The sequence below is a fragment of the Taurulus bubalis genome, assembly GCF_910589615.1.
Source record: "Taurulus bubalis genome assembly, chromosome: 4".
In the NCBI taxonomy this organism is placed as follows: Eukaryota; Metazoa; Chordata; class Actinopteri; order Perciformes; family Cottidae; genus Taurulus; species Taurulus bubalis.
The window spans coordinates 18,625,173-18,650,909 of NC_136592.1; the positions used below are offsets into that span (position 1 = coordinate 18,625,173).

General features: G+C 41.5%; 2 protein-coding genes across 2 annotated transcripts in view; one reads left to right on the forward strand and one right to left on the reverse strand.

Annotated features, from left to right (window-relative positions):
* Window positions 1-5,157, forward strand: part of smyd3 (SET and MYND domain containing 3) — a gene marked incomplete at its 5' end in the record, with an annotated part of 66,758 nt that extends 61,601 nt beyond the window's left edge. Inside the window, 2 exons of the mRNA XM_079216424.1 lie at window positions 4,292-4,400; window positions 4,842-5,157. Of these exons, the coding sequence (XP_079072550.1) occupies window positions 4,292-4,400; window positions 4,842-4,958 (226 nt within the window). The 3' untranslated portion in view covers window positions 4,959-5,157. The remainder of the gene's footprint in view (window positions 1-4,291; window positions 4,401-4,841) is intronic.
* A 7,927-nt stretch (window positions 5,158-13,084) lies between these two features.
* kif26ba (kinesin family member 26Ba) overlaps window positions 13,085-25,737 on the reverse strand; it is a gene marked incomplete at both ends in the record, with an annotated part of 75,226 nt that continues 62,573 nt past the window's right edge. Inside the window, 17 exons of the mRNA XM_079217160.1 lie at window positions 13,085-13,233; window positions 13,983-14,133; window positions 15,394-15,659; window positions 18,388-18,602; window positions 18,715-18,894; window positions 19,285-19,517; window positions 19,728-20,647; window positions 21,206-21,896; window positions 22,399-22,514; window positions 22,629-22,706; window positions 22,870-23,046; window positions 23,407-23,534; window positions 23,759-23,851; window positions 23,984-24,230; window positions 24,393-24,531; window positions 24,791-24,967; window positions 25,091-25,429. Of these exons, the coding sequence (XP_079073286.1) occupies window positions 13,085-13,233; window positions 13,983-14,133; window positions 15,394-15,659; window positions 18,388-18,602; window positions 18,715-18,894; window positions 19,285-19,517; window positions 19,728-20,647; window positions 21,206-21,896; window positions 22,399-22,514; window positions 22,629-22,706; window positions 22,870-23,046; window positions 23,407-23,534; window positions 23,759-23,851; window positions 23,984-24,230; window positions 24,393-24,531; window positions 24,791-24,967; window positions 25,091-25,429 (4,299 nt within the window). The remainder of the gene's footprint in view (window positions 13,234-13,982; window positions 14,134-15,393; window positions 15,660-18,387; window positions 18,603-18,714; window positions 18,895-19,284; window positions 19,518-19,727; window positions 20,648-21,205; window positions 21,897-22,398; window positions 22,515-22,628; window positions 22,707-22,869; window positions 23,047-23,406; window positions 23,535-23,758; window positions 23,852-23,983; window positions 24,231-24,392; window positions 24,532-24,790; window positions 24,968-25,090; window positions 25,430-25,737) is intronic.

Here is a 25,737-nt window from a genome sequence, read left to right on the forward strand (position 1 = left end):
TTTAAGAATGTCCACGAGGTGTAATCTGCTTATGTTTGTATTCTTAAAAATCGGCATTGAAATGTAAATCCAAAGGGTTACGAGATGATACAGGTGAGGAAAGAAATTAAAGCAATACATTTACTAACGAAAATCCAGGCTTTTCTCAAATCTTTTTACTCTTAAATAATTAGAATGGAACAATGTGAGAGACAAGCATCCCTCTTTGGTTGAAGTGCTCCCAGCTCTTAGACATGCAACGATACATGAGCCAGACAGTCTCAGAGCCACGGTGGCACAGTGCCGCAAGAGACTCTCCTGCAGTGTAAAGGAAACAGTTAATGTGTCTGCATTTCTCTGGAAAGAAGGATCAGCTCAATAGTCAATACTGAAGTTAAACTGTGATTTAAAGTGTTTGGAAATGGTCTTTGTTTGAGCAACAGATGAACTGTGGAAATGTTGGACTGAAATTACTGTTGCATTCAACAAAATACAATTAAGGAGAATACTCACAGCTAATCTTTCCTCCCTGTTTTCGTTCTCCTTCACTTTTCTATTTAGGAATATAATCCATGTTTCCCCCTCACTAACAGCAGGCCGTGGATCTTTTGTTCCAAACGAGAGCCTCATTAGTTCCACTGCATTTGCAGGGAAATGCTACACTTTTCCACAACTATTAATTTCTCCTTCTTGCCCTTTCTCTTACTCATAGCCGAGAGCTATGGCTTTCTAACTAGCTGCAGACCGTATTTCTCTTCAATTTACTCTCCCGGGGGGGAAACGGAGGGGAGAATTCAGGAGACGGCAAATTAATGAAATTATTTTAATTGCTGTGTGGTTCTATATGCAAAGAGGAAATATAATTGGAGTTTGGTGTTGATGTGTGTGTTTGCATGTCATGGCAGCTTGAATCATTGGCTTTGTAATTAAATCAATATTGTAACTTGCTGTTATTCATGGAGGACTAATGTTGTTGGTTTAGTGTTTGAACTTCCTATTTAATGATTCAATTCTAACCACAGAAACGGGGACCATCTCTGTAATTTGTTGGCTTGCCAGTTAGTAGTTAAGTTAGGCTTGAAGGTATGAACAAACGGGCAATTAGCACTACGAGTGAAAACTGCTGGAAAATTATCAAAGAACCTATAGAGTTTTAAATGATTCTGGCTGTGGCCACTACAAGTTAATTAACTTTGCTTTTGCTCGCTTCAGAAAAGAGATTTTCCTTTTAAATCAAAGAGTTAAAAAACTTTTAGTGTCAGAAAGTTGCTCTATTCCGTCCATATATAAATAATTAAGATGAATGCTCCTATAATAACATATGCAGTACTATTTATATTTAAATGCAAATGAATTGAAAGCATACTGAACCCCGTTGTGGTGTTTACTCTGGAGAGAAGTGAAATCTGGGAAATACACCAGGTTATACAGAGGGAAACTGATTCAAATTGACCTAATCTTAGTGTGCATGCATGCTCATACATTCATTCTGGCGTTCATGTGTGTGTACTCGTGTGTCTGTGTTTACTTTCAGGTCTCTTTGTCTATTGGTTTGTTTGTGTGTGTGTGTGAGAGTAAATGTCAGAGAAAGAGAATGAGCCAGACAAGAAATGTAAATTAATTTCAATGTGCTTTGTCAGCGAGCATTACAGCGGTTATATAAGATTTAAAAAAAACAAAAACATTTTGTTTGTGCAATCAAGAGAAAACAGAGAGAGAGAACAGGAAACAGAGGGAAGACTTAAGGGGGCAGGAGAGGTAGATTGGGGGAGAGGAGGAGAGAAGGAAGCAAGCGACCGAGCGATGACACCAACTTTAATCCTTGCAGCTAGCGGAGCACAAAGCACAAATATAAACAAGTAGGAGCAGAGCAAAGGAGATGTGAAATAGGAAAAGGAAGGAGAGAATAAGGCAGAAGGACGGAGAAGAAAAATAGATAAATGACAAGTGGAGTCAGGTAAATTAGTGTTTTGAGAACTCCAGTGTTTACCAACAACAAAGCTGCTTCCTAAAAGTCCCTTCTATGTATTTATCTCTGTAGGACTAAGACGGTCCCAGCTCTGTGTGTGTGAAAAGCATGTGTGTTTCTACATTTATGGGTTGCACTGTGCGTACCAAAGGTCATTCAACATCAGAGTGTATCACTAAGCATCAATACGTTCCATTTGCATTCAGATAACTGCATACAAATTCAGTTATCTCATATTTATTATAATTTTTTCTGAACTAATATCTAACTGACTAAATATGGATATAAATGTCTTATTATTTGTGTGTGTGTGTGTGTGTGTGTGTGTGTGTGTGTGTGTGTGTGTGTGTGTGTGTGTGTGTGTGTGTGTGTGTCTCGCCTGGTATCACAAAAGCAACACTCTTTCTGTATCTTTTTATGTCGCATGAAATGAGCTTTTAGGGAAATAAAGGCACTACAAGGGGAATACATATGCACAGAAGTAGCACAGGTCATGTGATGTGCGTGGTATGAGTGTATATGTATACAGTTTGTGTTTGTGTGACTTATTTCGTGCATTTATAATATATATATATATATATATATATATATATATATAATATTTGCAGTAGTGTAGCACTAACAGCAAATATTAAAGCAAATGGTAAAGTACATATATTTCAAAGTCTTGCCACCTCGAGTGTAGCCGACACACTTTCATTTAAAAGTGGACTTGATCAAACTTCATCATATTAGGCTTGCTGTACCTTCGACTGGCTTTCTATGGCTGTCGAGAAAGGTTTAAAGATTTCAATATTTCCATGGCATGTGGAGGTCCAGGATGGTGCCTGTGGTGGTTCCCAATTTTTGTAAATAGGACCAGAGATATTTTGGTGCATCACACTGCTCAGCTTCCTCTGAAAATCTTATACCGAGTTGTTAGATCCAAGATTGATGACGATTGTTGAAACGTGCAAGAGTATTGTGGAATTCATATCCTGGTCATGCAACATCGAGCCAGCTCGGTACTCTTGAACGGATACTTGAGGGGTCAAGGGAGTTTGGCCATCCAGCCTACATTTTTTTTAATCGTGTCCCCCTGGGTGTCTTGTGTGGGGAAGCCTTCCAGCAGTGTAGAACCAGAGCAAGGACTGTTTCTGCATTTTGGTCGTAAATCATGATGGATCTTCCAGGAGGAGCTGGAAGACGGGGCTTGAGGAAAGGATGCCTGCTGACACCCCATGACCTGGGCCTGTAGAAGTGTCAGAAAAGGAAGGGCACAATTGATAGATAATACAGTACAGCCACTAAAATAAGATGTAGTGCAATAGTTTGTCATTTATAATTCTTTGTGGCTTCATAAGTAGAATTATCAGCTCTTGAATAAGCTCAGGAATAAAATGCTGATTTCATCAACAGTATATAGTATTTAAGCAAAAAGCAATAGGGGAATTATAATTGCAATAACAAAGCACAAAAGGAGTACATACAGTATTATTTATCCAAATTAAGGGATGTCATCCCATATGAATACAGTTTTAAATATATATAACTAATAGATATCGCCATGACATTTCCCCATTTGATTGATTACATTAAGACAATAATTTATCTGAAAATGTATGTATATGTATGCAAATAAGGCATTATCTAATGTTAACTTTTGGTGAATTTAGAAGAAGTTTCGACACAAATAGATGTAATAAAAGTAAAATAAACACCTAAATGTTTATTTTGAATGTTTCTTTGCACTAGTCTGAAAGTACACGTTGTGGCATCACAAGGGGACAGGTAGTGGAGGGGCGCTACAAAATGGCCGCCAGTGGAAGAACTACATCTCCCAGCCTGCCTCACCGCCACCCAGCTGCAGCTGCTTAAGGCACCTGATTGAGGCAGGGCTGGGAGACTTAAGAGAGAGCACCTGGGAAGGAGAACGGACAGGCGGAAGGTGAACCCACAAGCCCCGGGAAGAGGACGACAAAGGAGAGGACCTCGTAGCCTGGATTCACCAGTGTTGAGTTTTGTTTTGTTGATTACCCACTTTCTCCTCCGGGATGTTTTATGTTTTCGAACTGGACATTTTTTTTTGATACTTTGTTGTTTTGACGTTACCTTGCTGGTGGCATGGGAAAATAAACCTTTACTTTTTGTTAAACACCCTCTGACGTGCCTGTGTCCAGCCCTTCTTTTGCACTGCCCCAGGCTAGCCTTTCCTAGCGACAGCCCGTGACACTACAACGTGTATGAAAAACTATATTTTTGCATTGGGTGTCTCCCCTTAAATTGAAAGATCTGTGCAAAAAAAACCCAGAAAACATCTTTCACCAATGTCTCACCATCCTCCTTTCTCTCTTCTCTCTACAGACAATACTACCCCGATCCTCATCCGGTCCATGGGGTCCAGCTGATGAGAGTCGGGAAGCTGCAACATTACCTGGAACAGATTGAGGATGCTTTGGACACATTCAAACAGGTGCGAGGGATGAAATACTGGCAGACACACTTTTGGAGAGTAAAAGCATATTGCTCTTTTGTAAAGCGATAATCTACTTCCTATAGTTTTATCTGTCACTGAAAATATTTTCCTTATGAGTTAACTGTCGAAGTCTGGAGACATGTCACAAAAGAGGTGATCAGACAGGTTGGGTAATTATTTAAATTGAACGTTTCTTCACTAAGTTTCCTTTTTAAACATCTATTCGATTTTGCAGAGTTGCATCCCAGTTCTTCTTTCAACTACAGCACATTACTATCCCACATTGTTCCACCAACAGCCGAAATGACAGCTAGGACGTTCTTAAATGGGACAGGGATGTCGTATGTGTACGGATTGTAATGCCCTCTGAGGCAAATTTGTTACTTGATTCTGGGCTATACAAAATATACTGAATTGAATACATTTTTCGTTTCACAGGCCTATCAGATCATAAAGCTGACCCACGGGGACGATCACCCCATGACCAGCGATCTACGGATGAAGATGGAGGAATGTCGCACTGAGATGGTTCAACAATCATCCAGCAGTCATTGATTTGCAAAACGTAAAACAAAGAAAGAAACTAGGACTGGACTCATGTTCTTCTAATTCAGTGGACTAACTTCCCTTTCTGTCTTAATTTTCTTCAAGTCTTGATGTTATTAGTGTATCAATCAATCCCAATCATCAGATTTATGAAATGAACAGAAAGTAGAGAAATATACATTGTGCCTACTCTAAATTGTCATAGATTAAAATTGGTGTGTTTACAGTCTGATCTTATGTTCTATATCAGAAATTGTCTTCATAAAATGCTTTGACCCCTCATTTTGTCAAAACTGATTAAAATGTTTTGCTATACCCAGATGAACAAGACAAAAGTCTGCAGCAATGCAGCTATGTGAGGCTGTACTCGGGCACAGCGGTGCTTTGAACTATTCAGCATGCTAATATATGGTGATTAGCACTAAACAAAGTAAAGCTGAGGCTAATGGGAATGCCGTTAGTTTTGGATTGGAGTATTATGATCCAGGCACATTCACAGGGAGCACTGTATAAGTCATCCAATATAAATTAATTTAAAGGAGTAGTTCAACATTTTGGCAGTGATGTTTGCTTTCTAAGAGTGAGATGGGTAAACACCACATAGTTGGAACTGGGAGGTGATTAGCCGTAACGACTGGAAGTAGGGGTGAGCTGACACTCACTAATTAATTAAACTGCTAGATACATATAAAACATTTCCTATTTTTATCAGTTCAAGTTTATTGAGATACAAAGTATGTGGCCGTGTTTGTGTGTGAGAAAGAGCCTTGTCTCCTGCGTTTAATCTTCACCATCTAGATGTGTGTGTAAATCAGGTTTTCGAGACATCCATCTTCCTCTATATATCCATAAAAGTTAAGCCCTGTGTGTCTGTGATGGATTGTGGTGATGGCAGTGGCGGGCCGTGCGTTTTCGACTTAGACCTTCAGTGAGTGCCGTACAGTCCACATCATGGGCGGACTGGGGGAAAAAAGTGTCCCGGGAGTTACTGTCACAGACCAACCCACTCAATACACGGCACGTTCATACAGTCCACCATGTGTGAACCGCAGACATCCACTCCGCCACACGGCACCACCACGAGAATGGAGGGAGGTCACACGGGGCGCGTGGACCGACCCACGAAGCTTCAACCACCAGCGGACTCCCCCGCCGAGCAACGCACAATTACGCGGCGCCTCGAGGTCGGACGCCTCGAGGTTGGAGGCGTCTCTACACGTTTTCTCTACACATGAAAACATGAAGGTCTAGCGTAAGTTCAGACCAGAGATCACCGTCGGAAGAGTCATAGCACTGAAACCCACACAAGACTTCGCAGGCGCAGCTGCGCACCTTGAGAGGCGTGGGACCAGCAGCCCCAGTCCAGCAGCAACAACAGCGCTGTGGCTTGTTTATGATTAAATACGACTGCAAATGCACAAAACAGTAACACAACCAGCATTTCACTCACCAGACGCACATAACCCTCTGTGGGAAAGGGGTCATCAGTAAATCCAGTAAATCCTGAGATTCTAGGTTCTCGGTTCGAGATTCTAGCTTCACTGACCAATCATAGCATGTTAACAGCACATGTTAATGGTCACGCGGGGCCTGTGACGAATCAGACGTCCAGACTCTCTAGAAGGCCTTTTCATGTATTTTAACCGGGCTACTCTTCCAAAGATTAAGAGAGGTGAAATGTGATTGGATAAAGATGCTGTTAACCAGCTCCAAGCCGAGCCGTACCAGAGGCCTGAAGGAGCAGAGGAACAGATGGAGACAGCTGTGCAATGAGAAAATAAACTAATAGGGAAAAATAATTATAATATATGTAGTGTATTTGTGAAAAACAATGAAATTATAAAATAGCTATAACTTTTAATTATTACAAAAAATAATAATAATTATTATAAAATAGCTATAACTTTGTGATTCTGTTTAGGCCAGCAGAGAAGGCTTAGAAGGCTCTGACGGCCCACCACTGGGTGATGGGGTTTCTCTCACACACACACACACACACACACACACACATACACTTCCCATCTTAATCCCAAAATGTTACAAATCCTTCATCCATCCTGGATACGTTAGCAGTAAACTATCCTCTGGTCATTGTTATTCAGAATAAACCAATGTTGTATTGATGTTTTTTTAATAATTATTAATTACAGAATGACTAAATATATGGCATAAACATGTTCTTTTAATTTCCCCCTGCTGATATGTGTGGAAGAAAAGAGAAAAGGCTTTCATTAATTGGATCTTGAAAAGACAAAATGAAGTGAATGTGGAGATTGAATAAGTCGTTATGAAACTAGTGGACTGAATGCTCTGTGGCAGAGTCTGTCCTGCTGCTCCTCCCTCCATTATTCACTTCATTGGCTCTGTGGCTTTCTGTCTCTCACCCTCTCCCTTTCTCCTCTCGCACATCTTAACGGCCATTAAATTAGATTTACTATTGCAAAACCATAACCCTCTGTCTCTCCCGCTCTGTCACTCACTGTCTCTCTCCCATTTTTCTGTCTCTCTCACTCCCCAAAGGCTTTCAAATTAAATTCACTATTCGTCGGCATCTCTTTCTTTTGCTGCACAGCTCTGCAGGCAGCCGGAGCCAATCACAAAAAGGACACCTAGTGGTTTTAACCCATCTTCATTCACTCACCCTCCTGCCATTTGCTCTCCCCCATTTTCAATTTTCATTCTCATTTTGTTGGCACTCCCTCTCACTATGTCTCCCCCTGCGCCACTTCACCTTCACTCTCTCTTTAGGGAGAGCCTTCCATCATTTCTCATTTTCTCTCCCACTCCTTCTGTATCTTCACGACTTCTGTGTCCATTCTTATTTAAATTCCACAAAAACCAACCACCTAAATTCAAGACACATGATTGGAACCTACCTTCACTCCCAAATTGATTGTCAGGTCTCATAAAGGATTTACATTGTATGACAGCAAAATCTGTCAACGGTTTTGTTAAATATTTATATGTCAAATTACTAAACTTCACGGAAGAAAATGCCACTTTGGAAATTAACAAACTGTCAAAATCTCTGTTTGACAGTCTACTTTTTCCTCTCCCCTCTCAGCTGCTTGTTCCAAAGAGATGCCGCTGTTTTAAGTTATATAACAAGTTATATAACAGCCAGAGGCGGTAGATTTGATGGATATCACCATGTATTTATGAGTAATCTCACTTTGCAAATGATCTACGTAAACCCCACATCTTAACCATGTCCTCATCACCTCTCCGTCTTTCTTCCATCTTTGATTGGGCTTCTTCATAATCAGAGCAGCTCTTAAACCCAGAGGGCCGTTGAGCTGAAGGGTAACTGCCTCCATTGCAGCTTCCGGGACACATTTAAACTTTGCTATGAGTTCTTGTTGGACTGAAAGTCGCTTGTTTTTTTTGTAGTGGCTTCAGCCATGATAGCGGCACGTCTCTCCAGTTGTTATCGAAGTACAGTAATCAATCTTTTTTCCCCCAAGCACATTAAAGTGGTCTAAATTCATACCAAGAAGATTCACTTGTATGAAACGAAATTACTTTAAGACAAAAGCTAAGTGGGCCAAACAATTATCACCAATCTCTGCAACAACAATCACATTGAGAATCCACTTGTTTCTGTATTTTGTTGCACCTAACCTCACCCATCTTATTTCTCCTGCACCGTTTCAGCTCTACTTCACCATCTCTCTCCTCTCCTAATCTTCTAAAATGTAATCCTTTACTCCAAATCTTTCTCACGTCTCCCTCTTACCCTGCGTTTCCTTTTGCTACATTTCTTCTCCTTTCTTCTCATCTATTCTCCCCCGCTCTCCCCCATTCCTTCCTTCACCTCCTTCCTGTTCCCTGCTGCGCGTGGGTGATCAAAGCAGGCTCAACAGGGCAATATGTCACCTAGGAAGCTGCCTACAGGCTAGTGAAGGTACGCACACACCCACACACACTTGTTAGCCCGCATCACAGGATTAGAGTTACCAATCAAGAGGCTGCAGTGGAAAGAGTTTCTCTGAGCTGATCAGTCTTTTCCCCAATTCTGTCAAAAACACAGGAGCAATAGGGTTCAGCTTGATCTGGCAGAAATAACTGGATCAGCACAAATTCCCCAAAACCCTAAATACAATGAATCATTGAAGTTCTAGTAATTAACACAAAGCCACTTGACAGTCTCATATCCATTTAGCTGCTGCAAATGCACAGAGGAACCAAACATAAATAATATATGATGTAGAAAACATTGTCAGAAATGTGAAGAGATTACTAAACATTATTTAAATGTGTAATAAAACCTCCTGATGTATATTCCAGCAGAAATTGGCAATCATTTCACTGAGTTCATCTTTGTTTATTATGAGCAATGTAACATTGGCCCATTAGCAGCCACCCAGCTAAGTTCCCAGTAGATCTTTTAAATGTATAATGTGTTAGAGTCATAATGTATAATGTGGCATTTCATGGCACCGCATGCCATTGACTGTACTATGTTCAAAGAATGAAGACTCAGATGTTAAACTCTTTTCATACATTTCTTTATTTACATCCCTCCATCTTGCTCTTCCATTAACACAATGTGTCAGATCACATTTCTCAGAAACAGTTAATCTGCAGCGGACGTTATGATCTCAGTTTTGAATCATGGAACCAACACAGTGAAATCTTTACTGGCTTACACTGAGTGTGTCCTGACGCTGGGTTATTTTTATAAGAAATAACTCCTTGGCAATTTGAAATTTGAACACACAGACTGGTTTTAATCAGTTGTATTGGGCTTTCTTAAAAACTGATACAAATTCAAATTGTCTTACTGCTACAGATAACATTCTCTTTATCTGTAGCATGTGAAATGCTACAGATAAAATCAGTTTCTGGAAAATGTGGTCTGAGACAGCCTTTAACACACAATACTGTTTAAGAACATAAAGATGCTATGTGTCAGATTTCCAGATAACACATTATAATTCTTAATACTTCAGTAAAACACATAACAGCACATTCGTAAATTTGTTCATTAGACTGTGTGTTTGTTCGGTTGCCCGGCAATCTGCCATTTTTGTGAATCATTGTATTTAAAGCACCTGACAATGAGTGTATCTTTTTTAGCATTGCTGCTTCTGATGAAAAAAGGCACCTTTATTAAGCTTACATGGACTATGATGTTAGCTATAAACAATTGGGGCCATCAAAACGTCAGCTGTCTGTCACAATTATTGCTAGAATTATAAAGCGCTACCACAGTAGATTTGGCAGTGACACATCAAGGACATAACCTCACACATAGCATCTTACATCTGGAAACAAGTACAGGCCATTTAGCTCATCCAGAGGTTGGGGTTCCCAAAACATACACTGCTAATGACACTAGGCTGTAGTTAATACTGTAGAATAAAAGGACATTTCACTCAAAACAACACTGCTTTCTAAATATGTAAAAAAAAAAAAGTTTTTAGTTCTGATCTGGAGCCACATAGCTACCCTGAAAGTGAATGTTTTAGGAAACCCAAAGCCCATTAAAATCTCCAACAGGTATAACAGGAGCAAACCAAATCAAACAGAAAATATATAAAATAAAAATGAGCGTATATATGTTATGTGTACAGTATATATATTTATATATGACATGGGCTCAGCAAAGTATGTACAGTTATTTTTTTCTTTTCCTTAAATGCATAGTAACTTTTTCAGATCATAAGTTGTAAATAAATAAGAACATTAATAATTGACTCTGCTCTCCTAAGTGGAAATAAATAAACCTTCATTCATGACTGGCACGGTGAACTGGGAGATAAAAACAGGAAGCGTTCAGAGGTGTCACAGGGCTGCTGTGAAAACGCTTCTTAGGTCCAGTCTGTCAAAAGCATCTCAGTTTCTGGGCTAATTTCTCACTATTATTTTGTTGCTGTCAAGTGCAAACCAAATGAAATGAATGACTGTTACCTCTTTACACAGCCATGAGAAGATCAAAACATTTAAAGTAATGTTCTGTTTCTGTGTCAGTCCAGTGGAAAACTGAGTTTACTCTTTTAGGATAAAGATAAATGTATCACTTCAACTCTTTTGACAAATCATACCACTATCATTACAGTCGGTGTCTATTCCTCCTTTTAACTCTCAAACAACAAACAGAATCTCCCATGGTGCAGAGGGGAGAATGGTGAACAACAGACGTGTGATGACAGCAATGTAGAAGAAGCATTCAAAGGGTACTGTTCTGTATTTCAGAAGGAAACGGGCTCTTTCATATATTTATATTTGTACAAACATTTAGATCATAAACATCTCAAGCACCATAGATAATAATATTAACAAATCTTAAGAGTTGCTATCCGTCCAAAACAAAAATGGAACCAGGCAGAGATATATGCATCTTAATTTGGCCATTATCCTTTTCTTTCTTTAGTTCTGTTTCATTACTTGTATATATATTTGTAATTGTGCCTTTATTGTGTATTTGCCCCTTTAATAGAATAACTATAACTGTAGTCCCATGTAAGCATTTCCAGGCTATATTCACTACTTTGTTGCAATAATACACGCCTTTAAAAAACACTGTATAGCAATGGGCTTACCTCGTGCTTGTGTATTGTGTGTTCCTCACAATTTACTCTGAAACATCTCTGAACCTACTTTGATTCTCTTACTATCATACATAGTCTCCACATGGTCCCATTGCACTCAAATACAAAATTATACATTAATATAAAACACACACATTGACAAATCATTCAGTTTCTTTTATAATAGAGCAGAACAACACGGATACAAATAACAGACAGTCAGTCAGTCTGACAGTCGAGTCAATCGATGGATCAGAGAAAACACTTTTATATTTCCACTCCCTGTGTGACTCAGACATTTCCTTGCTTTATGAACATGAAAAAGCCATCACATCTGTATCAGGGGAAACATGCTGTATGTATGCCCCAGAGGGTCAACATTCAGATGCTTAGATTCAGGTGCTCTGTTTGTTGGTAAAGTCAAAAACATCACCATAAGAAAATTACGTTTTATTTTCTCTGTTTAAACACATGTTACTCTTGTGTTCTTGAAAAGTCATCTACGTCTTTCAAATTGGATATTTGGTCCTGGCAACAATTTGGTTGTTTTATAGAGGACTTCTTTCACTTTTTGTGATTTAGTTTCAATCTAGTCTCATTTCTCATCAGTGTACCAAAGACTATTCAAACATACAGTATTAGTTTGTTTATGATATAGGGAAACATTGACCCACAGTAAAACAGCACAGTCAGAAATGGCTATAAATTCAAAGATTCCCCAAGGACAATGATCTTTTGTGTTTTTTCTATGCTAGCACCATACTTACTGCATGTACTTAAATTCAGAAAGAAAGAGAATTGGTCTTGGTATTGTTGAAATGTTCACAAGGCACTTATCTAAATCATTTATACTTTGTCCTCCTGTCTTTCTCTTGGTCAGTCTCTTTTATTAACTGCACAACAATACCAGGCCATTCTGTCGTCAGCACTCTGTATTTAAACTCTAAAAAGTGTTCTTCTAAAATGATGGGAGATGAGAAATTGTTCATTTCCTCTCCTGCACCTTTTCTTTATCCTTCTTTGTTTAAAAAATGGGCAGTTTTTGTTCGACTCCTTTCCACATTCCTAAATCTTCGACTCAGTCTCAGAGCTGTCTGAGCGGTGTAATTATTCTGAATCTCTGAAAACCCACATTCTCTTGGTTATGTTTGATGTTTCCTCTCAGACTCAGAATCGACTGTGTGCCTCTTTGAGCAGCCACATTCATCTGATTCAAAGTGGCCCATTCATTAGATGCTGTTCAATATCTGTGTCTGAGATTTGTTTCCCAGCCTCAAGACAAAAATAAGGACTCATCTGTCTGTCGGCTTGTTAAATACCTATCTCCATTCTCCATTTTACCCCTCCATCTCTCCGTCCACCTGTCCTTCTGCCTACTACCATCTGGAGGAGACTTACGGACGACATGCAGGATTGAGTGGTCAATCATTCCTGTATCCCTCCTTGCAATTATCCAGTCATCTGATGAGATGTATTTGTGTAGGAGATATTTTGTAAAGGTTTTTGATTAATCGGTGGGCATGTGGTCCAAAGGTCATCATCTAATTGAGTCCAGCTGTGTGTCGGCCTCTCTAGCCTCCAGCTCTCCATCCCTCCATCTGTCTACCGATGTCTCGAGGACACGTCGAAGCAGGTGATCATCATGAGGTGGGATTTGCAGAAGTTGACTCGGGTCTCCAGTTTGTCTGTCACTGTCTCCAGAGCCTCCAAATACTCCAGGGAGTCTACTTCATAGGCCTGTTGTAGCTCAACTGAAAATGGACAGACAGGCAGATATAAAGATTACATACTTTGCTAAAACAATGCTCTATGTACATTTTTTTATGAGTAAATACAACACATTTTAAAGTCTGGTGATATTCTATCTTTTACTTATTGTCAACAAATTCCATTAAAAGACCAAAAGCCAGCGATTCATTGATACGTAGGATTGTGCCCTTGTGTATCCAAAGATACTAGATCTAGTTCACCGAGAGCCCTGCTTTTCCTTGAAACGACCAGTGTGTGGGAGATTTATTTGCAGAAATTGAATATATTATTAAAAAGCATGTTGACTTTAGTGTATATTAAATTGAAAATAATAATTGTTAGCTTAGAATGAGCAGTTTATATCTACATAAGGAGCTGGCCAAGAGAGCTATTTGCGTTTTCATGTTTTTGCTTCGGCCACCGTAGTTCTCCTTTACATGCTTGGCAAATTCTACACACTCCACCTTTAAATACTTTCTTTTTAGGAAGCAAATCATGTATTTAAGGAACGGATGTAAACAATAGTTTTTTTAACAAACGGAGCCATTGGATGAAATTGCCTATACACCCTGATTATGTGCTCTTGAATTTCAACCGGCAAGAAACCTTAGAGCTAATTAATATGCATGATAGCTCATGATGTAAATAATAACATATCCAGTCACCTGTTGATAACTTTTAGTGTTGAATACATGATCAGGCACACACACCCACACATACACACTCCCTGATGTGTCAGAGCCCTACTTACACTCGGTGGTCCATTTGTGCGGCTCCAGCATCAGGTGCTGCTTGGTTTGTTCCAGCTCCTTCTTCAGACACTGGTACTTGGCTCTGACTTCACTGATTCTCTGCTGACGGTGTTCCAACAGACGGAGCTTGGGGTTGCCATACACCACCTCCTGGCATGCACACACAGAGAGAAGACAGAGAAGCAGATATGGATTTTATTCACCATTTATTTATCTGGAGGACTCTGTTGGGAAACACATGTGGCTCTCTTTCAGCAGCAGCCTGCTTAACATTCACACTGTTGCATACATTCACACCTCATCGACCCTTCAGTGTGAACTCAGCCGAGTGCTTTCGGACACTGAGCAGCTTCGCTGGAGCAGTCGGGGGTTAAGTGGCTTTCTTAAGGCCTGCTGTAGTGAAAATCTATATTTCCTGGTTTTTCTCTCCCACCCTCGCTCCCTCCCCTGAATACATAAAGGTTTAAGAGTGGAAGCCTAAAAACCTGCACCATGCATTAATTTGCAATGATTTCACGAGTTACACAGTAAAACTCTGTATTCTGCTAAATCTGGGGAATTTTTTATATTTTCTTGAATTAAGTAACACAGAGAAATAGTAGATTTATTTAAAAGAAAAGCTCACTATTCATACAGAACATAGTGCTAATATTGATTCATTAATTTAGTGAAAATCCTTACTTGTTTTTAAGTCTTTTTCCTCTTTAATACGTACAATACAGTAACTCAAGTCTTCTTCCTCTCGTTCTCCTCCAGCAGCAGTGTCCAACAGAAGAACACTTATTGCTTTTTAGTGTGTCCCACAAGTATTATTCATGAAATCAATTTCTTTGACATCAGTACAATATGGCTCGTGCCCTCTGGGCCTCTTTCACGGCTCTTTGGCTCTCCACCTTCTTTCATTTTCTCCACACATCCATTCCTCAGTCTCCTTCATTCTACCACCATAACGTACATTCTCCCCACACACTTTCTCTTTTTTTAACCCTTACATGCCTTGTTTGATCCCTCTTTCGTTTACAAATACATTCCCACACTGTTACACTCTCTTCTCCCTCTTTCCCCACTGTATGTGAATGAGATTATTTTGCCCGTGGTGATTGGTGAATTTCAATCTTATCTGTACCTGCCATAATTGTAATTCTCACAGTCACATCCTCCTCTCTCTGTACAGACGGTGAAAACAACCTGAGGTTAATTCTAGACCCATCTAAATTTTGGCGTCCACAATATTGTGGGGAAAGAATATTAACATTCTTCCTGTATTTTCTTCAGGATGAATGCACTTGAAGCACTTTACAAACTGAATCCCCAAATCCTAATTGTGTTCCAGTTGGAACTTGTTATTGTTAAAGTGGATCAGGTTTGTTTCTCTTTCCGTGACTCAGCCGCCTGCATTCTCTCTCTCACCTTGACCCCTCCTTTGTCTCTCCTCTTCTGCAGTCGCTCAACATCATCTATCTCATAGACTTTGATCTCAAAGGTTTCTGTCGTTGCAGTCGTGCTACGGAGGTTTGAGGGAGTTGGGGGCCCTAGTGGGCCATCTACCCAGCATGCACCTGGGCTAGACGAGGAGGAGGAAGAGGAGGTGATGGCCTGTTTGGAGGAGCGGTGAGAAGGTGAGGAGGAGGAAGAGTCCAAGGTCAGTGCTGGGATCAGACGACGACGCTGCAGGCCTGAAAATAGGATGAGGACAAAAAAGAGTGTTACGCACCACCAGAGTTTATCATAAAGCACCTTATTCATTTCTTGAGTGTTTATTCTAACACTGCTCGATACATGTAAAAAATAGGTCTTTCTTAAATGTTTTTTCAAGTGATGCATTGTAGAAAGTTGTGGATTTTGTCAGTGGCTAGTCTTCATCAAATTTAAAGGGAAACTCTATCCTTCAACTGACCATTTCAACCATAAACCAGTGTGCTACACCACTCAAACTGCTTTAGCATGGCCTAGCTTAAATCTTAACTACATTAGTAGATCAACTAAGAATATATTCTTCTCAATTAATTGGCTGACCAAAGTTTCTTTATTGCCAAATATTTTTCATCTTTCTAGTCTATACCATTACAATAATTGTATGTGATTCAGAAGTACACTTATTTGCTTTTTTTCCGAGAGGAAGATGAAAACATTTAACATTCAGTGATACAATGGTGAGTGGGCCCACCCACTTACTGTCAAAAAGAAGAACAAAAACACGAGTGAGTGAGCAGGTGAAAGATACGGAAGCAGAAGAGCAGTGATAGAAGTCGTGCTCCAGGGGAAGCTCCTCGCCCTCACAGGACGGGTTTCTCCTCGCGGGCTTTAAATTTGCTTGCGTGAGCAGAGATATTCTGCGCGGAGTAATGTGAAAGCACTTGCAAAAGTAATTTGCGTGCGCGGCTGTTTGAGTTGCACGCACGGGACCTCTACAGACGCGCGTGCATCCCATTTGTGCTCGTGGATTTGGACATTGATTTGCCTTCATACCATGGAACTCTGCAAGGATGCGTATTTTGCGAAATGTCAAACTATATCTTTAATTTAACATGATGGCTTACATGGCTTGGTGGTAACAAAGGACCATTCAGGATGAAAAACATGTTTTCAGCTACGCATGTGTTAATACTGTATAGCCATGTACAGCACAACTTAAGTATCCTTGCACTCAATACAGAGCCCCTACTTCTTCAACCTTTACCATTTGCTATGAATAACTCACAGAGGAAAACAGGAAGACAGGGCATAGATATAAAAGCATAATAGTGTAAGGTGAGGAAAGAGATCATGGGTGGTAGAGACAACAACAACTGGAGAGAGGCAATAGGAAAGGACAAAGGAAAAGCATTGAGTGATTGAAAAAGCAGAAAGGAACTATAAATAGATGATAGGGTGTGAAGTCAGATACAAAGTTTAGTCTCTGTTCAAGAAGCTCACAGATAAGAACAGCTGGTCACTCTCTAATCTGCCCACTCTAGAATGAACACACACATTCATACATGAACACACACTTTGCATAGAAATTGCCAGCCATGTAGGAATGAGAGTTATCTGATTCACTAGGAACTGAGAGATAAAGTGTGTGAGAGACTGAGGAGGGTGAGAGTGGTGATTTTAATTAGGTTGCAGCTGTCTTTTGGTCTCATTGTGGCACAGGAAGGTCAAGCAGAGACATTAGTATTTCATTACGTAGTAGGAAGCGGATTATAAAAGGACAGAGAAAGAATAAGGGTCTGCATGCCGGAGAAGGTGCAGGGGGAGAAAGTTGGAAAAATATGGGAGAGGAATAGATGACAAAAGATGAGGAGAGGTAGAGACATGGAATAATATTTTGTTAGATAGTTAATGAACATGAAGGGAGAGTCAACTCGAGATTTGATTAAAATTTCAGTCTCACTAACATCTTCACACATTGCTTCAGTCTGTGGGACGCCTGTTCTTCCTATTGATTCTGTCTGCCTGAATTTGGACTGAATCGTTGTATCCATCTTGAACATGTGCAACAAACACAGATTTGACAGTGAATGCTCTCTTTGACGTTTGTGGTTTTAAGCAAAATTTGATATAATCCAGACTTTATGTTGCGCGGCAGAAGGCAAGGCTTTAGCATACTTATGTATGGAAAGGGTTACTCCAATTTAAATTATTAATCAGAGACACACCAGGAAGAGCTGCCTCTGTCCAATCTGATTTTATGCACATATCCATTCTCATGGTTAACCAGGAGTGTGTAATTTGTCGGGCACATTAGCAGCCTCTCTGTGCACTGTTCTGGTGAATATATATTCATTACAGCCCACACCAGCAGATTCCCTTTACCATTTCACAGATGGTTGGTCAGGGTCACCTTTCATATCTGCTAACTCCTTCTGCAGCTACAGCTTTGTTCACTTTTCTCTGACCCGATCATTGCTTTCTCATTTAGCTTTTTCACCAATGGATTCTCCTCATAGAGGTATCTCTTTAGCTATTTTTTGTTTTCAAAAAGGCCTAGCAGTCTTCTGATCACTATCTTATCAAAAGCTTTCACCTCTATAGATTTCACAATACAAATATTATTTGTGATGCTTTTCAGCTTCAGAAAAATTAATACATGTTGACAGAATCAACTCAATAATAGTGGTCATCTTTAGTCAATTTTGAGTCAATTTCTCATTTGATTTTGTAGACGGTGTTCTTGTTGCTACAGGGTGTTTGTGGGTTCATGACTTTCACAAGTGTAATTGAGATCACACTCATAGCTTTGTCATTTCTAAATTAAGAAGTGCTGTAGGTTTACTGATTCGGGCAAATGCCAAACCTTTCCCCTATAAACTAGAAGTAAGCTGATCCCCAAAATGTTATATGCCTTTCTAGTCTACTCCATAATCCAATTAAATGACAACGTAATTTAAGCAATATTAAGAAAATAGATTTGATTGTGACCTGTGTTGCTCCTGCTCTTCTTGCTGCTCTTGGAGCTCCGTCTGGAGGAGGTGGTGGCTGAGCTGTGCTCACTGACCGAGTCCTGAGCGGAGGAGGTACTTCCTGTGTTCTCGCTGCTGTCTCTCAGCATGCTCTCATAGCCACTGCTGCCTCCACTGTGATAAAACAAGGCTGTTTTCCCCATGGCTGGGGGGAGCTCGCCACTCAGTACGCTGCTGTTAGAGGCAGAATGAGATGGACAGTTGAAGGTAAAATCTAAAAAATGTAATGTTTTAAGCAGCAGAACAAAAATGATTTTGACATTTCTTAGTGAAATTGAGATCATACCTGTTGTCACTAGCATGGCCGCTGCTGCAGCGGTGTGCTTTTCTGGGAGCTGTGATCTTGCTGTAGGGTGAGGGCAGTGTTTGGACCACTGTTATCTTCTCCTCAACCGGACCACCTCCACTACCACCACCAACACCAGCAGCACTACCACCACCACTTCCTGCTCCAGTTCCTCCTCCACTGAGAACAGGAAAATAGGATAAAAGAGTTTAACCCGTGAACAGATTCTTTTTGTAAATTGTTTTCATGCCATTTTGGCTGTTTTAGTTAATAATGCACATTTGAGCAGAGGGAATGACGGCCCTGATGGAAGTTGAACTGCATTTTTGTGACATGCACCTCAGACCATCAGGATGTTGTTATGCATGCTATTATTGATGATATTTTTACATGGCACATGCATGGAGTCTGTACTACTACTGCCTAGAAACTGTCACTGGCGCATCAAAGTTATTGTCTTGTAATGAATTTAATTCATATACCTGTATAGTCCTTTTTGAATTTTTGTTTGTTTAGGATGTCCTACTAAAGGCTTGAAATGGAAAATTAAATGAAGTAAAACTGATTAACCTTGCCCCGCCGACTCCTCTTTCTTCTGCTGGATCTGTGCCACCTCCTTGGGCATGATTTCTGGAACGGGGCCCTGCACTTCCCTGGAGGAGCTCTGAGATTCGACCATTGACAGCCCGGAGAGGCAGCTTGGTAGCCAGGCTCCCTCCTCGACTTCGACTTAAAGACTGGGTAGACCAGGATCCAGGGGAGGGTCCCTGCTGCTGCAGAGGGCCCTGGACTGAGCTCTGGGGCTGAGGAAAGAGATACATTGCTGAGGTGGATGTAAGGAGAAACGGAGGCCATGATGACTTGACTTACTTGCATTTATTGAGCAATTTGTATTTGTCTGTTGACATTGTTAAAACTGGGTGGTTCATCTAGTTTTGTCTGATGAGCTGAGTCATGTAGTTTATTGTTGTTAAAAGTGTGTTCATTTACAGTCAAGAAATATTTGTTCCTACCTTTTCATTAGGAGGAAGACTGGAGCTGCGGCTGGAAGCTTGGCTTAAAGATTTGGTGGAGAAGCTCAGAGTCTTGGTGCTGGATGCAGACAGACTCCTGGTTTTGGGGCTGCTGGTCATCAGCAGCTTACTGACTGCTGAGATCTTTGACTGGCCACTCGTTTTGGCAGGTGACTGTGGTGCGCTGCTTGGACCGGGACTGGCACTGAAACTGGGGCTGCTGATGTTTCCAGTGGGAGAAGATGCTGATCCAGCACGGGTGAGACTGCGCCCAGTACGAGGCATGGTGCTGTCCCCCCTCACTTCTCCTCCTCCCCCTCTCAGGCTCCCCCCTCTCTCCAGAGAGAAGCAGTCGTAGTGGTGTGAACCACTGTGGGAGTTGTGGACCCGACCCAGAGAGTTGGTCCTGTTTGCAAGCTGTTCCAACTTGGCGCTGAAGAGTCTGCTGCTGTCTATGCTGGAGCCTCGTTGTCTGTTGATCCCTGCATCATCTGCCGAGATGCCCAGCAATGACACTCCATGGCTGGGTTGGTGGAGAAGGCTGGCGGCCCTGTTCCGCTGGTCAAGGCTTGACTTCCGTATCGGTGGCAGAGGTGGGATTCCCCCCTTCTTGTGGGAGAAGAAGCCTAGTTTTCCAGTTGATCCCCGGCGGTCAAGTGTGGCTCGAGGACTGCAGGGAGTTGAAGTGGTGACACCAAGATTACGATACTCGTTTCCATTGCCCAAGCCGTCATGGCGGTTGAGACGGTGCCAGCCGCGGGGAAGACTGGCAGTGCGGTGGATGTCTGGGCTGTAGATACTCGTCAGACATTCTCCATGGGCAACAATGGCCACCATCTCACAGCCATCCACGACTCTCTTAAAGGAATCTGGAGACGATACAATCTCACCACCTGAACTAGAGCTGCCATGATCCCCACCTGGTTATGGAAGAATAACAATGACAAAGAACATTGCCTGAATTTAAGCATCCTGGCTATTTTTTTGTTTCTCAACAACATTTCCCTGTTTCTTATCATCAGGCCTGGACTGTCTACCGGCCAGCTGATTGGCCTGAAGTGTCAGTGCATTAAAAGCAGCTATACCCTTTCGAGGCTAAGTCTATGTTTTTAGATATTTAAAATAAAGACCTGCTCTGTTCTGTCAGTTGGATATACCCCCTCTTACGCAGAGCTACCAGAGTTTTATGATGATCATACAGAAGTCTAGTCAGAGCTCTGAGGAAGAAAATACTCCTTCTTGTAGCATTAATTATGGAAGTGCCGAACTCTTGAAACGGAAGACTTTTGGCTGTTTTTTAAGGCACTATTCTTGTGTAGTAATACAGTTCAAAAATATGTTACTGGCAGACACAGTCAAAATATTCCAACAAAGCAATTACAGTATATTTGGTCTGTTGTGAATGAGTGGAGATTGGCATGGCCTGGCCTGACGTTAATTTACAGTCTGATGTATTATCCCAGTCCAACCCTGCTTACCATCCCTGCAGAGGCTCCGGTGGTCTCCGGTCGCAGTTCCCGTCTGACATTTTGAATGCTCCATGTCCCTCTTCTCTGACTTCACTTCATATACAAGCTCCCTGGATCTCCCCTCCTCCACAACACGTTTCAACCAGGGGTCTTCAAAGCTCATCTCACTGGAAATAGACGCTAAAAGCGGTGCATTATATTTGCCTGGGTCTTTCATTAAGCTGGTCCTTGTAGGTGAAGAGAGTATGGTTGGTTCCTGTAAAACCATGGGTTTGACAGCTACACATGGGTGCACATTGATGGTGGTCTTGAAAGGGTAGAGGTTACTAGGTCCTGCCAAAATTTGGATGTTAGTTTTAGCCATGGATGGAGGAAGTTTCCTCAGCCTGTCTTTGGTTGCAGTAGCCTTGTTACCCCCATTTTCTGACAGCACCACCTCTCCCTCCAGACTCCCCCTTCTCGGGCTGCCACCGTTCTCATAACCACCCAGACCATCCAATCCTAGCGAAAGGCTCTGGTTGAGTTCAGGTTCAGCCAGGGCCTCCCCTTGCTGGCTCTGGGACTGACTGAAGCTGTGGAGAGACTGGTCAGCTTCACTGCCCATGCTCAGATCACTCATCCAGGAGGAGATGGGTGAACCACAGTTAGACCTCACTGTGGAAAAGGCTTCACCCTCTATTCGCAGCTTGGCCATGGCCACCTACAACAGGACACAATTAAATTGGGTTTAAGATCTTGAAATTCCCAAAACAATGATTTACATAATGAATAGACTATCAATTAAGAACTATAAACAATTAATTACATACAATTTAGGCATTGGTGAGGCCAAGTTGTAAAAAACTGCCATCTTCAAAATATTTTATTAAAATGATGGCAGCTCAAGATTATTTTGTCAAACGATGTGTTATTGAAGACAAATACTGTAAATCATATGGGAACTTTAATCGAAAGTAAACATGGGATTGTTTGATTGATTGATAATGGGCTCACTGAGTCCATGATCCAATCAGATGAGATAGAATTTGGCAGCCATGTTGGCCCCACAACCCTAGCCCCTTGGCCTTCGTTATGATGGGTATTTGGTTTTGGCTCAAATATTATCAAATCAGCCATATGTGTGAACAGTTAGTTTGGGACACATTTGAACATGCCAAATGAGCTTAGTCTCTGTAAATTAAAAGTGAGTCAATCACACTAACCTCTGCCATGGCAGCAACATCTGTAACTCCTGAGGTTGTTGCAGGACCTGCAGACATGTGATAATCCTCCACAGCTCCATCCTCGGCAGTACTGATGAAGCAGGATGCTTGAGAGCCTGTAGCAAGGGCAGTGAAGGAGCAACAGTCACTTTTGAAGCTGATGATGCTCGTTGGACGACAGGTGAGTCCCTGAGTCTCTATGAGAACTGTAACATTAAGGTCTTCCTCACCTCCAGAAGTATACACCGGTTCATCTTCCCCAAACGAGAGAAGTCCAACTGTTTCTAAAGAAGCTGCTGGTCCTGAGGCTGCAAATGGAGTTTGAGAATCAGGTTACCACATTTGTGGAAATGTTGTTAGTTTCCTAGCTGTTCATATGCATCTTTATATTTCTCTTTCTTTGTGTATGACTCATATGACCTTTGTTTGCATCTCCTCCTTTCCTTATAGCAATGTTTTAGTTTAACTCACCATCCCTGTGCGTGTCCAGGGGAATCGGTGGGACGTCATCGTCACAGAGTGTCTCTGCTGATCCCAGGCTGGCAGACAGAGACTGAGCTGGCTCTCGGACTTGTGGGCTCATGCCCACCGGAGAAGTCCTGGAGAGCAGGGACTCTGAGGATCGGCCGCTGTCTGCAGCCAAACTGTCTGCAGCCAAACTGTCTGCAGAATCAGAAACACACACTTGGCATTGTAATTCATTTTGTTTTCCAAGTGCAGAATAGAAGGAAATTGGCTTCACACTATGATGCCAATTTGGAACCACTGGTTAGTTTACTGATAAACCGTGTTGTGCTGTAATGACTCAGTATGTGGCTATATTTGAAATGCCTTAAGACATTCATGTAGACTCTGTAATCAACGTTTGGCATAAAACCCCAACAACATAACCTGCCAGAGGGAGATGCGTTTAAGGACTCCCAATAACATGTTCATACAACATTAAGACTTAAGCAGTACCAATACAGTACTCCATTCTAAAGCATAAACATATAGAAAGAAACATACTGTCTGAGGTCAAAGCATCTGTGGCCTGTCCGTCTTGAGCAAGAGTGTGTGAGGACACGGGGGGTGTTGCCGGCATCACGCACTTCTGGGTGTACACTTTACACCTCTGGGATGGGGAGGACGGAGGCCTGAGGAGCAATACAAGGATCAAACATTATGAAGTCGGTCTTTGGCGCTGCTGCCTTCTTACACATTTAGACTGTTTATTAGCCAACATGCAACTCCTTAATTACTGCTTACTGCTGCTATAGCAGACATTTAAATTATTTTTGTCTTTGTTTTTTTTTAGACATCTTCCAAATGTTGTCAACATTATTGTCCACACATACATAGATATACATGTGTACCGTACCTGTAGTCTGAGGTTTTGGTCAGACTAGCGATGCCGAGGCGTGGTGATCCTAATGGCCGGGCCTTTCCCTCAGTGTTACTGCCCCCATTCAGACTCTCACAGCTATTTAGAGAGACAATAAAAGAGACATCTTCTCAATTAAAGTCAGATCCTTTCAATGGCCAATAGCAGATGAAAACATATGAAAAATAAAATTCTCACCAATCATACATAACTCCTACTTACCCGTCATGCATGGAGCTCTTAGCCCTCTGTAGGGGGTTAGAGGTGATGCTGCTGCTTCCTGTAACACTCCTGGTACCAGTAACGATGGGGGAACCTGAACTCTGAGCCAGGTTGTGGATCATTGTCTGAGCCAGCTGTGCCTCTTCCACCACCTCCTTGATCTCCTGCAGCTGCTGGTCATTGGTCCTCCTCCTGGAGGCTGTCGCTGCTGAGAACTGTACTGCACCACCTACAGCACATGCAGAGCCTGTGGGATGTTGGACAGGACAACTATAAAAAGGAACTTGACTTGATGCCGAGTTACAAAACTCTTCAAAGCCAGTTTGTGGTCACAGATTATTTTTGTCCTAAAAGAAAAACTTGTTGTAATACAACATTTATATACGGGATATGTAATCAATGAATTAACCTGTTTTATTTTCTGTATCCAATACAGCAGCACAGTCCGGAGTAGAAGGAGCTGAGGTTGGGATCGCTGAAGATGGACATGGCTCTTGTTTGGCACCTTGTTTGCTTGCTGGAACTTCTTCAAAGGGGAACTTTGTTACCTGAACAACGGGCAGAATGGATGAAAATGAGAAATTTAAACGGTTCCTTTACAAAATACTTTCACAATAGTAAGGTAATGTAACACAGCTGAAAGCATATGTTTATTGGGACAGAACAATCACCCCCACAAACACAAGCTGTGACAGCAAGCAAAAGGTTAGGCAGATATCTAACTTAAATACAGCATCTCTTTCTCTTCTCTGCTATTTTTAGTTATTTCTTACAAATAACAAAAAAATGACAGAAAACTCAAATCACCTCCTCGCTGCCATCAATGCAATCCAGTCTCTCCTGCAGCTCAGCAAAGGTGTTGCATTTCAGGCACTCTGCTCCTTCCTCTGGGACGGGGGCCAACGGCTGCCCAAGCAGTGACTGAGAGGGCTGAGGCAGAGGCTGGGAGGAGACAGTGGGTTGGTCTTCTGGCTGAGACTGCACCTGTTGGAACAGAAATCATGAAGATGTGAGTGAGTTGCTTTGCATCAAATATTATTTTGATTACTGCTGATTGTCTAAACAAAACACAATATTTACACTAACAAGTAAATGTATTTCATTTACCTTGTTCTGGGATCCAGTTGCCTGACTCTGACTTTGTGTTTGTTGCTGATCTGATGTTTTACCTCGAAGCAATGCAGGAATAATTGGTACAAATTCTGGTGGTCCCTCGTTGTCCGTTAGTTCTCTATCTGAAACCGCAGCTCCGTTCGGGCCCACGTAGATCACCGTGTCACATGATTGCTCGCTGCTCGAATATTCGTCAGGGTCACTAGACAGTCGCAGCAACGGAAGGTCAGAGTCGGAGTCACCACGGTGATTGAAAGGTCGCAGATGGGTCGGCCGACGCATGCGACCCTCCTCGCAGGAGCTCTCTCCTCCAGAGGAGCTGGACGTGTATTGCTGAGGAGGGATAGAGACAAGCAAGCAAGAAGCAGAGTTGGTGGTGAGAGAGAAATATTCCCTTTTTAGATTTGCAGAGCAGGATTTCTTTTTTTTCTTCCTTTAATTGACAGTTCACACCGGAGAGAGATGGGAAAGATTGAGAAGAGAGAGAAAATGATGACATCCACTCAGATTCTGGACGTGCAGCTTAGCCAAGTAACAGATTTAAGATAAGAACTTTCATTTCTATTTAATTTCATGTATTTACTGACTTTTTTTATTGATATTTTTAGACTTCCCCTTTTTCTTCAGCTGAACAATTTTTA